The 14,682-nt window shown below is 48.6% G+C and overlaps 1 protein-coding gene across 1 annotated transcript; it reads left to right on the top strand.

Annotated features, from left to right (window-relative positions):
- The first annotated feature begins 640 nt into the window (after positions 1–640).
- Positions 641–12,537, top strand: LOC142574592 (CRISP/Allergen/PR-1-like). The gene is made up of 4 exons (XM_075683640.1): positions 641–1,062; positions 8,566–8,911; positions 8,994–9,013; positions 11,795–12,537. The coding sequence occupies exons 1-4, from the start codon at positions 748–750 to the stop codon at positions 12,512–12,514; spliced, it is 1,401 nt and encodes a 466-aa protein (XP_075539755.1). The 5' UTR covers positions 641–747; the 3' UTR covers positions 12,515–12,537.
- Positions 12,538–14,682: the final 2,145 nt, after the last annotated feature.

Genomic DNA, 14,682 nt, shown 5'->3' with positions numbered 1-14,682 from the left:
TAGAAGTGTATCACTTGAATCGCTGGGCATTGTACCTTCTGTATATCTCTTTCAGGGCTGGTAGAATATAAATATTCCTTTCCATCAATTCTACTGATTTTCTTTCACGCAACACTTGAAAAGCTTAGCCGTATGGTAATAAAAAACTGCCTGATCTGGCAATAACATAATCGGAGTACCATTCAAGCCATTGAAGAAAGTTGAACAGGAGTAAATCAGCTTCAATACATGGTGGCCATGACGCGTACTCGACTTCTGTAATCACTTACGAGTGCCCTAATTAAAAAAAAAGCAAGGCCTTCGACATTGACTCTCGATCGCTGGAGGTTATATTTGAACATGACCTATAGCATTATAGTAGAATCGTTACATTATTCCGGACCAGAAGGCCCTAATGGCCAAACACGCATGCCCTGCTCACTGAGACTAGACGTTCGACTACAACGCCACTTGTTGGACATAAACACGTCCCATTAAAATCCATGCATGACGTGCGATCGTTGCTTAAAAGCAAACTCGGTATTCGATCTCATATTGCTCGCGACCGTACCTCTTACTCTTGAATATGCATGCTTCACTTCGATTTTAAAGTTCTCTTTCATAGTTTTTTTTATTTCTCCCATTTGTCAGCTTCGTTATTCAAGTTTTGTTTTTCAATTATATATTTTTTGTTCTTTCATAGCCGCGAGCTTCTTGGTCAATCTCCCGTAGTGGGGCGAGTGCCACCAATTGGGGACATGAAGGACAATGGCGACGACCGCGGCTGCCTTGCCGTTTCTTCTGACCACGGCGACCATGTGGGCGCAGCAGTGGATGCGGGCAGCGGCCGCCGACTGCCCCGAATTTTACCGCCACAAGAACCCGCAGCACACGGCGTGCAAGCCTCTCAACTCGTGGTGCAAGATCAAGGAGAGCGGCGTGGACGACATCCAGCGCTCCCTCATACTGAAGCTGCACAACGACTACCGGAGCCGAATCGCACGTGGCAACGTAACCGGATTCAAGCCGGCAGCCGACATGCAGGAGCTCTTGTGGGACTCCGACCTGGAATACGTGTCTCAGGTGCGGGGTTATGCACTGACGAATACGGTGTAAGGAGGAAGTCACTGTGACGTATATGTGTCTAAGCAACTTTTGTCAAATGAGTTCTCCGGAAGCCTGCAAAGTGCAGGAAGGAACACGAAAAAAAATATTTCTCACCCACTGGAATCTTGCACGAATGATGCAAACGAAACCCGTACGGTTTATTCAAAAATTAAGCATCGCAGTTTCTCCGGTTTTATTTTTTAAAATAATATTGTATCCTCCTGCTAGCGTCGTGGTTAGCAGGAACGACAACCCCGGAAAGATTGTGGCCCAGGGTTCGCTCCGCGGATCAGCACAAATTTTCACCAAGTTCGAAGCTTAATTTCCGTTCCAACCGTATTAGGCTTCCTTCATAAAAATGTGCTATGTTCTGGTGGATGGAAATTTTACCCTCTCAGAACAACGTCTACGAAGCTGAGAAATGAAGGAGTGGTTAGGGACCGGCGATTGGGGAGAAGCGGGAGGGGAGAGGGGAGAACAAACATTATTCGATGCGGGTGCTTATCACTGAAAATAAAGGCATATATAATCAATGCTATCTAAGTGACCTTTACGAAATAAAGAACAACAAGAAAACTTGAAAGGAAGCTAAACGCCGTGCGACGAGCGATGATTACTACGATGATAATGATGACGAGGACATGACATTTCTTGTCTACCGCCAAAAGTGACCGTCATAAACTTTTCACTGTATTGACGCCAGACGTACACTTAACACTATGATACTTTACGCGTGATTTCAGTATACTATTCACCGGCGTTTACGCGTCATTTATCGGTGAGCATGGCTTGACTAACGCCGTTACCAAGCCAAGGCGATCGTTGTGACTCTCCACTTAACCGACATCGAAAGGAGGTGCCGTCTTCGAGTCTGGAGATAGCACTTTCTATGCACTCTGCTTCGGTTACAAATCGTTAGCGCTCTGGTCTAGAACACAAGGTCGAGGGTTCAGTTACCAGCACATCTGCCTGCCGTATGACCAGTGGGGCACAACGCTATGCAGAAAGCCCGTGCGGACGTTGCTTACTCCACTGGTTAAAGAAGCTACGCGAGATGAGAACTCAAACTAAAATTTCCATTACCATGCGCATGCATCACATTCCAGATACACATAAGTATCCTTCGGGCGTTGACCCAATCAATTTGAGCATCTTAACATACCGAAAGGAAAAGCAAAAAGAAAGCAAGAAGACAACTAGTAAAGTCGGCGACGAATCAATAGGATAGACTGATAGGCTAGATTGTATGGCATCATGTACAGTACAAATGGAACACCATAAACGACAGAAGTACGGGGACATATTGCGGTGAAGGATGTTCGAGGGTACGTGAATAGTTATAGTTCTTTCAAAAACCACAATAGAGAGTTTTAGATTAGGGAACGCAAGCGGCTTGCGTCTCCTAATCTAAAACCCTTCAATTTCTTTTGCGATCAGACCGCGTGGTGCTTGCGCCACGCCAGCTATCATAACGCTAGCGTCAAACCTCAATCCCTTCTTCTAAACAGGCTCATGCAAACCTATGTACAACTCCCGACGGCGACCTGAAACATGACGACGTGCGGGACCGCTTCACGCCACGCTTCGAGTTCACGGGTCAGAACTTGGCGTGGACAGGCCGGTCGTTCGGCAATGGGAGGCCCAACTGGACCTACGTGATTCTCGGCTGGTTTTCGGAGTACAGGCTCTACCCCGCAGGCCTGGTGTCCCGGCTCGAGGTCACCCCAGGCGTCAAGACGGGCCACTTCACCCAGCTCGCCTGGGCCAAGTCGCGCTACGTGGGCTGCGGATACGTCTACTACACCGTCGACAAGGCCCGCTACCCGCACATGAAGCACTACACGTGCGACTACGGCCCTTCCGGGAACTACCTAAGGCAGCCCGTCTACCAGGAAGGCGCCACGTGCAGCGCCTGCCCAGAGCCGACTCAGTGCAACCCGCGCAAGGGCCTGTGCGACGGTACGTCGAACGATCCTGGCGAGACGACCCCGTTCGTACGCTACCGAACGCCCGTCCCGAATCTAAATGCTTCGTCATCCCAACCGACGTCGCAGACAGCGCTTCCACAAACCCCGTACCCGCGTGCTGAGCCGCTGACCATGCTTGAGCTTATGACTGAACATCCCTACGTACTAGATTTCGACCCAAAACCATTGCCAATTCCGGAGTCCGATGATCCGTATTCAACGATCCAACCAAGTACAGATACGGTCCAATTTCCTCCAGTCGGATTCGGTGGCGGTTCTAAAGATGCTGAGGGCGACGAGGACGCTTACCGGCATGTCGACGAAGAAGGGAGTGGCTGGCTGCCCTTCATCGCGGTCTGCGTCAGCGGGGTGGCGGTCGCCGCGCTCGCCACGTTCTTCGTCTTCTGGCGATACACGGCCGCGACGGCGCTCCCGGAACCTGGCGGTGCGACGGGATCGCGGAGTCTGACTACCTCAGCATTGCCGTAAAAAGCACGCAGACGCCACATCTAGACTTATTCAACATATTAAATGTGCACGAGCCGGATCATCGAGATGATGGCCGAGCTTGTAGCAATGTGTTCTATCTTGATTCGACAGCTTTTCCTTCTTTTCCAACGCGAGACCCATTCCTTCAGAGTTTTACCGGGGTCCTTCAAGACTGTTTTACTTTAGCGGGATACACGTTTCCGTGATATGGTCGTATTTCTTGTCGCTCGTGAACGCTGTCGCTGCGACACTATACTGCAAAAAGTAAAGCTTGGAGAACGAACGGAAACGAGGGAGGTTCGACGTCTGAAGATGAGCCCGTAGGTAGCGCCATACGTGTACAGGATGTCACAGCACCTCAAAGAGGTTGCTAACGGACATAGTGTGCCTTTTGTTTTATTTAGATAACAATCGTATGCACACTGCAGCCGAACTTCCGCCATTGGCGTCGACGTCGACATGTGGGTTCTCCGTAAAGCCCAAGTGCGAAAAGATTACGGCCGTACGCCGTATGCTGTGTGTAAGCGGGTGAGGGTGAGCCGATGAGGATGGTGGCGTGATGCCCGGCGTCTTATCGCGAATGCAAATGGTAGCTGGGCAGGGAGAATGCGCGAGCTAGGAGAAAGTGAAGAGGGGATGGTTAGTACGTGTCTTCTATCCCGGCCGCGGCAGTGCATGGTGCTACTGAGTGCGGCTGCACACGTCCTATAGACTTCCCAGCCTGGGTAAGGCAGTGCTACGGATGCTGTCTGGCGGCTTCGCTCGAGGGAAAAAATTAAGATGTTGTCAAGCAGCGCGGATGCATACGCGTGTTGTGTATGGGAGTTGGCGCTACGAGGTTGTCTCTCCCGTTAATTTGTCCGCACAAGGGGCAGTTGAGTGCCGCAACAGCTTCGAAAACATGAAGGGCCGACGACTGCCCGTGAAATTCTACAGATTTTTGGGCAAGTTGTGCAAAAACTAAAGGAGACAGGCGGGCACCGCTGCTGTTGTAGGCAGAGTCAAGTAATTCGGGCTTGTTCGCTTTCGCATGCGAAGTTATTTAAAATTTACGCATGCGAAATTTTTATGTATAACGCGCAGTGGGTGGAGGGGGCTCTCGCAGGCAACTAAGGTACATTACTAAAAGAGGGGACACTGGGACTCGTAGCCTCCGCAGGGTGCTACCGCTGCACCCTGTGGCAGCGGCATCTTAGCGAGGGTCCAGCAAGTGGCGTGATGTTATGTTCCTTTCTTTTTCGCCTTCAATTCCCCATTATTGATTGCCACCGTCAATCTTTCTAGTTTCATCCTTTGCTTTTACAGCTCTTTTCTTCTTTCTTGCTTAATTTATGTTTTTTTATCTGTCGCTAACGTCATATTTTAAAGATTTACTATATCATAATTCAAAATCAAGAACCTTCAAAATCTCTATGAACAGACTGCCTGATCCTTCGCCTATCCTGCATGGTTGGTAGTGCCTCTGTTTCTGAAGAGATCTTCATCAACGAAGGCAGCAAGGCACGCTTAATTCTTGTTCTATCCCCTACTGTTGATTTGTGACACTTCTTTTAGAAAGTTATCAGCAGCAGCACGATTTGGCGGAGAAGGATACTGATTTTTGTGTTAGGCTGCAAGGGTAATTACACTTGAGGTCTTTTTCACACAATTGCGCTGGCACATCTCTACTTCGCCCAGCCCTCGTGAACATTTACTTACACAGTTCAGGCTTGTTGCCATCCCCTTTGTCCTCTATTTGCAACGAGGAACGCACAATTTGAAACTTCTGTCTATCTTGTGACCACTTTACTGTTTACTGTTTATTTGTACTGCTAAAAGATAATGAATCTCGGAACTACCTCTTCAAAGTATTGGCCTGGGCTTATGAGACCCCATTGTTTTATTTGTGGGCTCAACTCACAGATTCAGCAAAAAGAGATGTTTACTCCGCCGTTATGGAATTCATTTTTAAGTCGATGTTAAATTTTTAGTGCTTTTCAATTAAATATTATGTGCATCCTCTGCCGTCATTCCTCCGGTTTTATCAGTTTCACCTTTCAACAGCATTTACTCTGTAGCATGTCGTCGACTTTCCTTTCTGAATGCAACGTAAAACAATCCACCCATTTTTTGACCAATCCCGCATAGTGGGTGCAATCCACTGAGTGTTTTTGTTTGTTTTTGGCCCAATGTATTCGTAGTGGTCACCCGCTTCAAAGGACAGTGGCTACTTCGACATCATCAAGAGCCTGAGGATATGAAGATTTATTTCAGTACGATGCAAGAAGAAGAAGAAAAAGGCAACTTTGTATAGCGGTCGCTGTAAACCGCCCTGTTCCTCGTGGATTGGCGTTCTACGGACGCTCTCCCCAGGCCTCGTGTTGCGCGGTAATAGTTAAGCACCGGGAGGTTTATTAGTTCCTATTTTTGTTTAGTATTTTCTTCTGATAATCTGGCTGATCTCACTGTGAGTTCCTAATGTATCTTTCTTCTCTCAACCAGCAGTCTTTCCTCTGTAGGGCTTCCCTTCCCACAAATGATATCCCTATAGAGGTTTCCTTGCGCAGTGGCATTCTCAGCTTTCCCGTGGCCCTAGTGCCGACTAACGGGGCATCCATCCGCGTGAAGAATCCGAAGGCAATTCAAGAAGAGCTGCGGAAAGCTACCCCTACTTCCAGAGCATAGCCGATATCCGGCAATTTGGCAGAGGAGTCATTCTATGTTGTTCGCCCGACCAAAGCCGTGTCTCCTACCTTCAAAAATATGGAATGTTCGCGGATCACCTAGTGAGCCCTTTTGTTCTTGTTCATATAGCTTTCGTTAGAGGAGTAGACGCTGGCCTGTGTGCTTCCGAGGCACTGCAGATGTTTTCCATGGCACGTGGCACATCCGTCAACCGATTTTCACGAATTTCTGAATATCCGAAGCCCCACGGAGTCGGTCATTGTCACTTTTGCAGGCACAACCTGGCCGTCAGAGATCAAGGCATGACCTTTAATATACAGGGTTAAAGCTCTTTCTCCCCGCCCACTGCAATGCGTTCAGTGTTGGCGATATGGCCATGTTGCAACAACGTGTCCATCCCAGAGCGAACGATGCTGTTTGCGTGAAGGTACCCGTCCTGCGGACTGTTCGAAATGTCCTGCAAGAGGCCAAGACTTTCAAATTCTGCAAGTTATAGAACGGGAGCAATGTTCGTGCTATGAGACACGGGTTGTTGTATTGGCGAAATCACGGTGCACACGCTGAAGCTACTGCACGTCACTCAAAAGCTGTGGATGCATTTCTTGGTGATGTTGTAGTTGCTGCTGTGGGTAGAGCTACGGCAAAAGCCCATGACAGTCTTTTATTGAGCCTTTCAAAGACAATTGGACAAGCTTTCACTGCTCAGATGCCACAACTTTTGCAGGTTGCTGCGCGACAATATGTTTCTGGGATTACAGTTTCTCATGAGAATATAGATAAATGCGTATCGGCAGAGGCCTCACCCCGCAGTCCTGGCGACACTGAATCTTTGGAATCTCATGTCGAACGCGAGGGTGGTTACAGTTGCGAGTCCAGTTCTGAAAATATTGAGAACATGGATTTTCATGCTCAAAAGTGTAAACCTTGTGCTGCAGTTTGGTTGCGTGTTATATTATGGAAGTCCTGCTTATCAATTACGCCCTGTCATTATTTTAGCGAATCATTACGCCTGTCTTGGCCTTCCAACATTTGTAGCGAATAATATTCTTTATCATGAAGCTCATCTGCTTTCTCTCCAAACTCGATTTCGGATACTGACAGTCCAAATATTACTGAATATGTAGGCTTCTCCCCAGAGACACTCCTCCCATGCGTTCATTGGAGAGCCGACTGCATTCTTTTCGAATCCATGTTCTAGACTGCATCGTCCCCAGGTATTTTTTGTGCAGAAGCTATTAGAACCATTACAGGTATCAATCCGTGATGTGGTTTCCCCAAGTTTACATAGTGCGACCGTAAGCATTGAATTCGATTATATATTTCCTAATAACGCTAAGCTTCTGCGTATTAGACACCTAAAAGGTTTGTTAGACGACCACTTTGAGAACCTCCATATAGCTACAGTAATAGCCACAGATGTTTCTGTCAGTGAAGAGAATGCAGCAGTAGGCATTTTTTCGCCATCAATAAATTGGTCTTTCTCGCTTCGACTGCCCGACTTTACACCAATATTTCAAGCAGAGTTATTGGCTATCATTCTAGTTCTACGAAAACTTCCTCGTCTGTTAATTCAGCCTTAATCGTGACCGCCTCCTTATTCGTATGTTTTGCTCTATCAGTGCCAAATTCATGTAATATTCTCCGAGAGTTTGATTCATCTATGCCCGAACATTTACGCCTCAACCGTTTGGTATGGGTACTAGAAGAAGTAGGACTCACTTTAAATGAGTCAGCAGATGCACTCGCGGCGGCATCTCTTAAAGGCCCGGGGCTGAGACCCTAAAACCTTCGGCATACATCACGACTGCAAGATTTTAGAAAATTTGGGTTCTGGAAGAACATGCCTAGTCTCGTGTATTAAATAAGACCGATCTTCAGGAGCTTAGATTATCCTGGCACCGCAGAAGGCGTTCAACAAGAAAGTTTCATTCGCCAGAATGCGTTGCCGAATACCAGCGCTTAATGTTTATTCCCACTGGTCTGGTTTAGCACCTTACCCTCAATGTTTTCATTGAAACGAACCTGAAACCCGAAGGTCCCCTTTGCCAACTTGGATTGCTCATTACGCTTCCTATGATACTTTCTCTTGGGGCGTGTGCAGTAGTATACTGCAATAGGAACGTATTTGATGCCATATTTCATTTTGTAAGTGAAACAAAGAGACGGCCCTGTTAATTTCATCGTTTTCTTTCCTCTATATCAACACAAGATACTGACTTCAAATTTTAAAATAATATAGCCTGAAAATTGACATAAATGAATAGTATTTACCTAATGGCATCCTTAAGTTGCAAAATTCTATTGAAGTATTCTTCCCTTTTTACCTACTGCCGCCCGATGCATGGCCGATCCCCCGTAGTGGGTTGAGCCGTATCCGCAGGCACCGAACCAAAACAAGGATGACGACCGCCGCCGCTGTCGGCCCGTTGCTCCTGGGGACGGTGTGGACGTCGCTGTGGACACCAGCCGAGGCCCAATGCACCCCGGATGTGCGCCGGAAGAGACCGACGCACACCCTGTGCAAGCCGCCCAACAATCTGTGCACCATACGCGAGGCGGGCGTGGACCCCGCTCAGCGAGCCCTCATTCTGAACCGCCACAACGAACACCGGAGCGAGGTCGCGCAGGGGCGCCTGCGCGGATTTTCACCGGCAGCCGACATGCAGGAGCTGATCTGGGACGACGAGATGGCGCAGGTGGCGCAGGTGAGTGTCTAGTCTGAATATTCATGCGCGTTCTGAGAAGGAAGGAATTGACTGGCCGAATGACTGAGTGGATTGATTGCAGGCCTGCGAGGCGGCGAAGAGGCAAGACCTCGACGTCCCCACGTGGGAGGCCTATATGCCCAGATACTGAACTGCACACTAGGGCCCTACAACGTAAAACTATTCCAATGTGTTTTTATTTCAAAAATCCTGAAGTCAAATTTGCATAACCTCCGAAGTAACCATCTGGCGGTGACCCGCAGGGTTGTCTGAACAGACCAATCAAACGCTCCTGAGCGATCGGTGGCAGCCATCTTTTATTCCTTTCGGAACGGGGCAGCCTGCGGGTATTCAGAGAAAATTCAGTTTTGTTCGGCACATTAATGCATCTTTAACGCCAGGCGTATTCGCGGTTTTTTGACGTCGCGTGACAGGCAGGTGTAGTGGGTGCAGCCCGAAAACTTTTGACCAATAGCCGAGGGCTAATCGCGAATAGACGTCGAATCAGAAATAAATATTTTTCTTTTGTTCGGTCAAATCATGCATAATTAGTGCGTACACGTCATATCAGATGGGGAGCTATCACGGTGTTCGTGACGCCGCGTGCCAGACAGGTGAAATGGGGGCGTTCCGAAAAAGCTTTTGCCCAATCGCGGGGGGCTGATTGCAGAGTTGGAATAGAAAAGTTTGGAATAGTTTTACGTTATAGCGGCTCCGGTTTCAATAAAAGTTTGTTCCTCCTCCTCCTCCTCCTCCTCCTCCTCGCTGTGCGTCGTCGCTGACAGCGTAACAGGACGGACGGACAAGGCAAACCCAGTTTCGAGCTGCTGGCGCAGTAAAAGTGTCTGTTTTGCCCGAAGGCTAAGCATGGAAGCCGACGTTAAGGTTTAGCGTTGCGCTGCGAAGGCATCTCGGAACGGTGACGCAAGGGAGCCTTCATACATACTCAGGCTGAATCGCTCAGGCCGCGTGCGTGAGTATAAAAGACAGCTTTAGCAGAACACTTCCTGTGCCCCGCTCCGCTCAGCCAGCGAGCGGGGTCGGAAGTGCGCATGCGCTGAACGCTCAGCAGCGAGCGTGCGAGCGGACGGGCGCCTCCGAGCTTGCACGCGTTAGGGTGACCATCCTAGCCGCGGGTCGGCTGATCTGCTCGGGAGGCGCTTTGCAGCTTAGAGTGCCTAACGAAACGAGACGAGGGTAAGAACGCGGCGCCAAAAGTACGGTTGCGAATACCACGATTTTGTGACGAGTACACAAGTGGCACGTCCAGCGTCTTCGATTCGGTGCAGCCTCGCAGCCTTTGTGTGACAATGCCCCGCGCCCGTATGAAAAAAAAAATATATATATGTCATCAATCGTGAAAGATATGCAACATTAAAGTAATATCCCTGCTTGACACTGATCAACTCGAATAATATGCTACATTCTTGCGGCTGTTGTGTCAGCTTCTACCAACAGCTGGCACCGTATGCGACTACACGCCCGCTTTGCGCGTGAACGCTCAACTAAAACATATTCCTCTTCCGTTAAACCGCTGCGGCAGAGGTGGTGTACGCGAGCGGAGCACGTATGAGAAAACGTTCTGCTAAAACCAGAGCTGCGGAGTGACAACTCCGCAATTGAAACGAGTCCGGAATCATTCCACATTTTAAAACACCCAGAATGGTATGGGAACGCAATGTTGGCGCGCCATTCTGGCAGATGGAATGGCAATGGAATTGGAGTCCGAGATTCCGGAATGGGCGCATAGTCCTTTAGCGCTAAATGCTAACTTTAGGCGAGATAACAAACTCGGTAAATTTCCCAATTACCCTTTACTAGACTTCGCCAATTTATTACATTTCTCAATTTTTACTCAGTACCGCCTATTTCAGCATCTACGTACAGGTAACTGCCGTTGCACGGTAACTATATTTAGAGTATTTAATAGAGTCTACGCTTCTGAAGACCCGGAAACCTTCTTGCTTTAGTAATTTAAGTCCTATAAGGGCACCAACTTTCAGCTAAAGGGTAAACTTCTTAACCTTTACTTAAAAGGTCAAGTTGACAAGAATGATCCGATTTAGCAAGAGCAGGCCTGACCTATAGAACACTAAGATGCAAGCAAAAAACGACGTCGCAAGCGGGTGCACCCTGCGCGAGTCCCCGATGATTTGGGAAACGCGCCTTGTTTTTTCTCACACTGTCGACTATCCAGAAGGTGCTCCAACTAGATTTAGTTAAATAGCTCACTTAAAAAGCACAGAGAGATAGAAATTATGAGGGCATTCACAAGTGCTAGAGCGTGTCATCGTGCGCTTCGTGCGTTCGCCTTTCTTCAAGTGCGCTGCATAAATAAATCATAAGTTATCAACTAGCCCATCAGTACCTATTAGGCGCGATAGCAGGCGGTCATAGTGGTGTGCTGTAATATAGAACCGAAACGAAGTTGATCTTTTTTTAGCGCTAAGAAACCGCCTCTCATTTGATATGAACGCTGGTAGCCAACTGTGCCTAGAAAATTGTTCATTCAAGGACACCCAATCCCAGAATTAAAATACATCCGGTCGCCTTATGAACTGCAAGTGCGCATCGCTTGTTATGAGGACGAACTTGCTGTTCGGCGTCCTATATGACGAAGACTTAACCATGGCTACTTCGATCCAGTCAGAGACGACTGCAACAGATTCGCTAATTAAGCCAGAGGCTGCGATCAAAACTGGGAGAGGGGGACCGCTACTCGGTACTCGTCCGTGTTCGAAGGGTATTTTTTTTTTTTTTTAGAATCTGTACCGGCATTCTATCTTCCGCACCGATTATGGCTATCTCGTTCATTTTTCTTCTTCAATTAGTCGTGTAGATCTTAACACGTGCATCGGGATTTCCATCTATACGCTGTGACAGGCCCACGCCAACCTCTGCACGCCCGCCGACGGATCTTTGAACCACGACTTACGCGAGGACCGCTTCACGTCGCGGTTCCAAATCACGGGCCAGAACCTTGCGTGGGATGGACAGACGTTCCCGGTCAGCGGGCCCAACTGGACGAATGCCATCGACGAGTGGTACGTTGAGCACAAGTTCTTCCCGCCGAGTTACATCGGTCAGTATCCCGGCGTAGCAGCCTCATCCATGGCCACGGGCCACTTCACCCAGGCCATTTGGGCCACGACTCGCTACATCGGCTGCGGCTACGTCTACTACTCGGTCGCCAGCGCGCGGTACCCGTACATGCGCAAGTACACGTGCAACTACGCTCCGTCCGGGAACTACAAGCGGCGGCCCGTCTACCAGCAGGGCGCTACGTGCAGCGCGTGTCCACCGGCCACCCACTGCCGCCAAGCTACGGGTCTGTGCGGCGACCAAGCGCCCGCACAGAAACCCGGGGACAAACCCTTGCCGGAACCTGGGCCCAATTCTCCACAGCCGAGCCCTCCCGACATGTCTCCTCCTCCCGAACCAGAAGCGGAGACTACGATGTGGCCTTACGTAACAGTTGCCGTGTCCCTAGCCGTAGTGGTGTCCTTGCTGGCTGGCCTCGTCTTCGGTTGGCGCGTTATCGCTCGTACCGATTACTTGACGGGAACGCGGACGGCTTCCGATGTCCCCCCGGCTGAGGAATAGTGGACCATGCCAACATATTTTGCATTCGTTTTTGGGACGGTTTCGTTTCTATGATCACAAGCGCGCGACTGAAGCTGGTTGTATTGTGCTGCTGCTTCTCGCGATACTTTCTTGATTTTTTTTTTTTTACATTGCGAGCGGATTTCTTTTTTCATATCTGTGTACTTATCGAATGATTTAAGTGTGCCAGCGGTATAAGTATGAGAACCACATGCGTCTGCTGATAAATGTTGGCGAAGTGCTTATGAATTTAGATTCATCCTACACGAGTCCAGCGTGCTTTTCTGCCGTTCGCATCGTGCCCCACACACCTTCTTTTGCGGGATAAGGGTGGGCTGGGAGTTATTTGACGTCGTGTGACCGTAATAATGTCGACGAAAGAGAACCCATCTCATGCAAGTCCACAACATAAGCTATCAGTTTTACATCTTAACCAGTGACGTAGCGTGTAATCTTTTCGGAAGGGGTGGGGGTGAGCGCGCACTTGACCAAAGACTGAATGGATGGAGAGCGAAGGGGAGGCACGTGTCCAGTGGGCCACCCTCCCGGTTACGTCCCTGATCCTGACGTTCCCCATTACGGGTCAAGAAGATTGATTATAGTTCAGCTCGGTGCGCGCCTATGGTTCTCATCCGCTCTCGCACGAGCAATTCACCTCACAATCGACTTTCCTGATGTGCCGTAGAGAAAAACCACGTAGCATTTAACTCTACTAATCGCGCATTTTCCTAGCACTAAATAATAGTACGTTTGGCCTAGTTGCCGTTCTTTTCTTGTGTATGTGTCTACTTCCTACGCTGATTATTCTGCATTTCACATTCACGCGCCTGCTGTAATCTAGCTATATTAGCCGTTATCACTTTTTCAATAGCACCTCCTAATGGGTATTACTTATTGATGGCTTATTTTTAGACACTTGTCTTGTGTCCACTGTTCTGTGCTATGTTTTAACTGCATATTATTTGTATGGCCCTGCGGCCGCGTATTTTTATTTCTTCCGCTGACAATTGAAACCGTTGTTTTTGTCCTTGAGTTATACATGCTATCCGCGGAGCTTTATTATGCGTTACTTGCCTTTTGTTTCTTATGTATCGAACTGTTGCTACTACTCAGTGTTTTCTTTTTTTATACATTTGTGCTATAATACTCGCCGTACATCCCCTTTACTTACAGAATGTATCTATCAACTTCTCAAATACTTCAAATGAATGAATGAATCAATTGATCGCGCGTCCGTCGTCGTCTGCTTCCACAGCCGACTGCGATGCCGCTCATCGCACCAGCATTCCCATACTTCCGCTTCCGCTGCGAAGGTGCCGACGGCACTAGCCCACTGCCAGTCCGTGCTGTGATTTCGGTATCAAATTCCTTTGTCTCAATATATGGTGAAATGAAAACACCTATCGAGCTGCGCTCAAATTTCGCGTTATGGAGTATGGTAATCGTTAGGCATTTTTTTTTTCTTTAACGTAGTCATAGTTGTTGCAGTGTGTTATCCGAAACGTGTATGTCACAGTAGCCTCTGAGATATTAACAACTAACGTCAAACCTAAAAGTACGCGCGCTCGAAACCCAGAAGTGGGAGGCGGTGGGTGGCCTGCTGTCTTTCTTCAGGCCCTTCTCGCTCAACTTACGGACCGTTTGACAAGCGTTGCCAGCCGCTAAGAAGCTGTCTCTAAAATAAATTAGCATTTCGCAAAGCAAAAAAAAAAAATTAAAGGAAAGCTGTTGTCGTCCCGCACAAGAACCGAGTAGAAGGCGATTCATCTGTTATGACACAGTTGACAACCTTCCAACTTCGCTTTCCGTGCGTAGGCACCTTACTTTGCCTTATGCAGTTTAGCTCTATACTCACCGATGGCGAGAATTCCCCAGAATGAGTCACGAAGGCCATGCATGACTGCGCAGTGGCAACTAACTCGGAGATGAGCGCGTATACTTACGCAACGTTTTCTGATCGTTCACGTGGTTATTGTAAGCGCTCCAAAAATACTTTAACACGTGCGCTGGTTGCACGCTGGTTGGACGCTGGTTGCGCCAGCTATTCTCCTCGAACGGCGGAAATTCCTGAAACGTCGCCCCGCAGAAGTAATCAACACAGCCGCGGTTTGGCTATACGCGAGGCGCGGCTCTCGTTATACGGGTGCGGTACTTCATTTCTCGTTCCA

Source organism: Dermacentor variabilis, chromosome 3 (assembly GCF_050947875.1).
Source record: "Dermacentor variabilis isolate Ectoservices chromosome 3, ASM5094787v1, whole genome shotgun sequence".
Classification (NCBI taxonomy): Eukaryota; Metazoa; Arthropoda; class Arachnida; order Ixodida; family Ixodidae; genus Dermacentor; species Dermacentor variabilis.
The sequence above is the reverse complement of the archived record's forward strand: the minus strand, read 5'-3'. Positions and strand labels throughout refer to the sequence as shown.

Excerpts from the sequence above, each read along its gene's own strand:
- LOC142574592 (XM_075683640.1), top strand. The coding sequence starts at position 748 with ATGGCGACGACCGCGGCTGCCTTGCCGTTTCTTCTGACCACGGCGACC. Across the intron at positions 1,063-8,565 it reads ACCTGGAATACGTGTCTCAG|TGGGTTGAGCCGTATCCGCA; the intron begins GTGCGGGGTTAT and ends GATCCCCCGTAG. Across the intron at positions 9,014-11,794 it reads GCCTGCGAGGCGGCGAAGAG|GCCCACGCCAACCTCTGCAC; the intron begins GCAAGACCTCGA and ends ACGCTGTGACAG.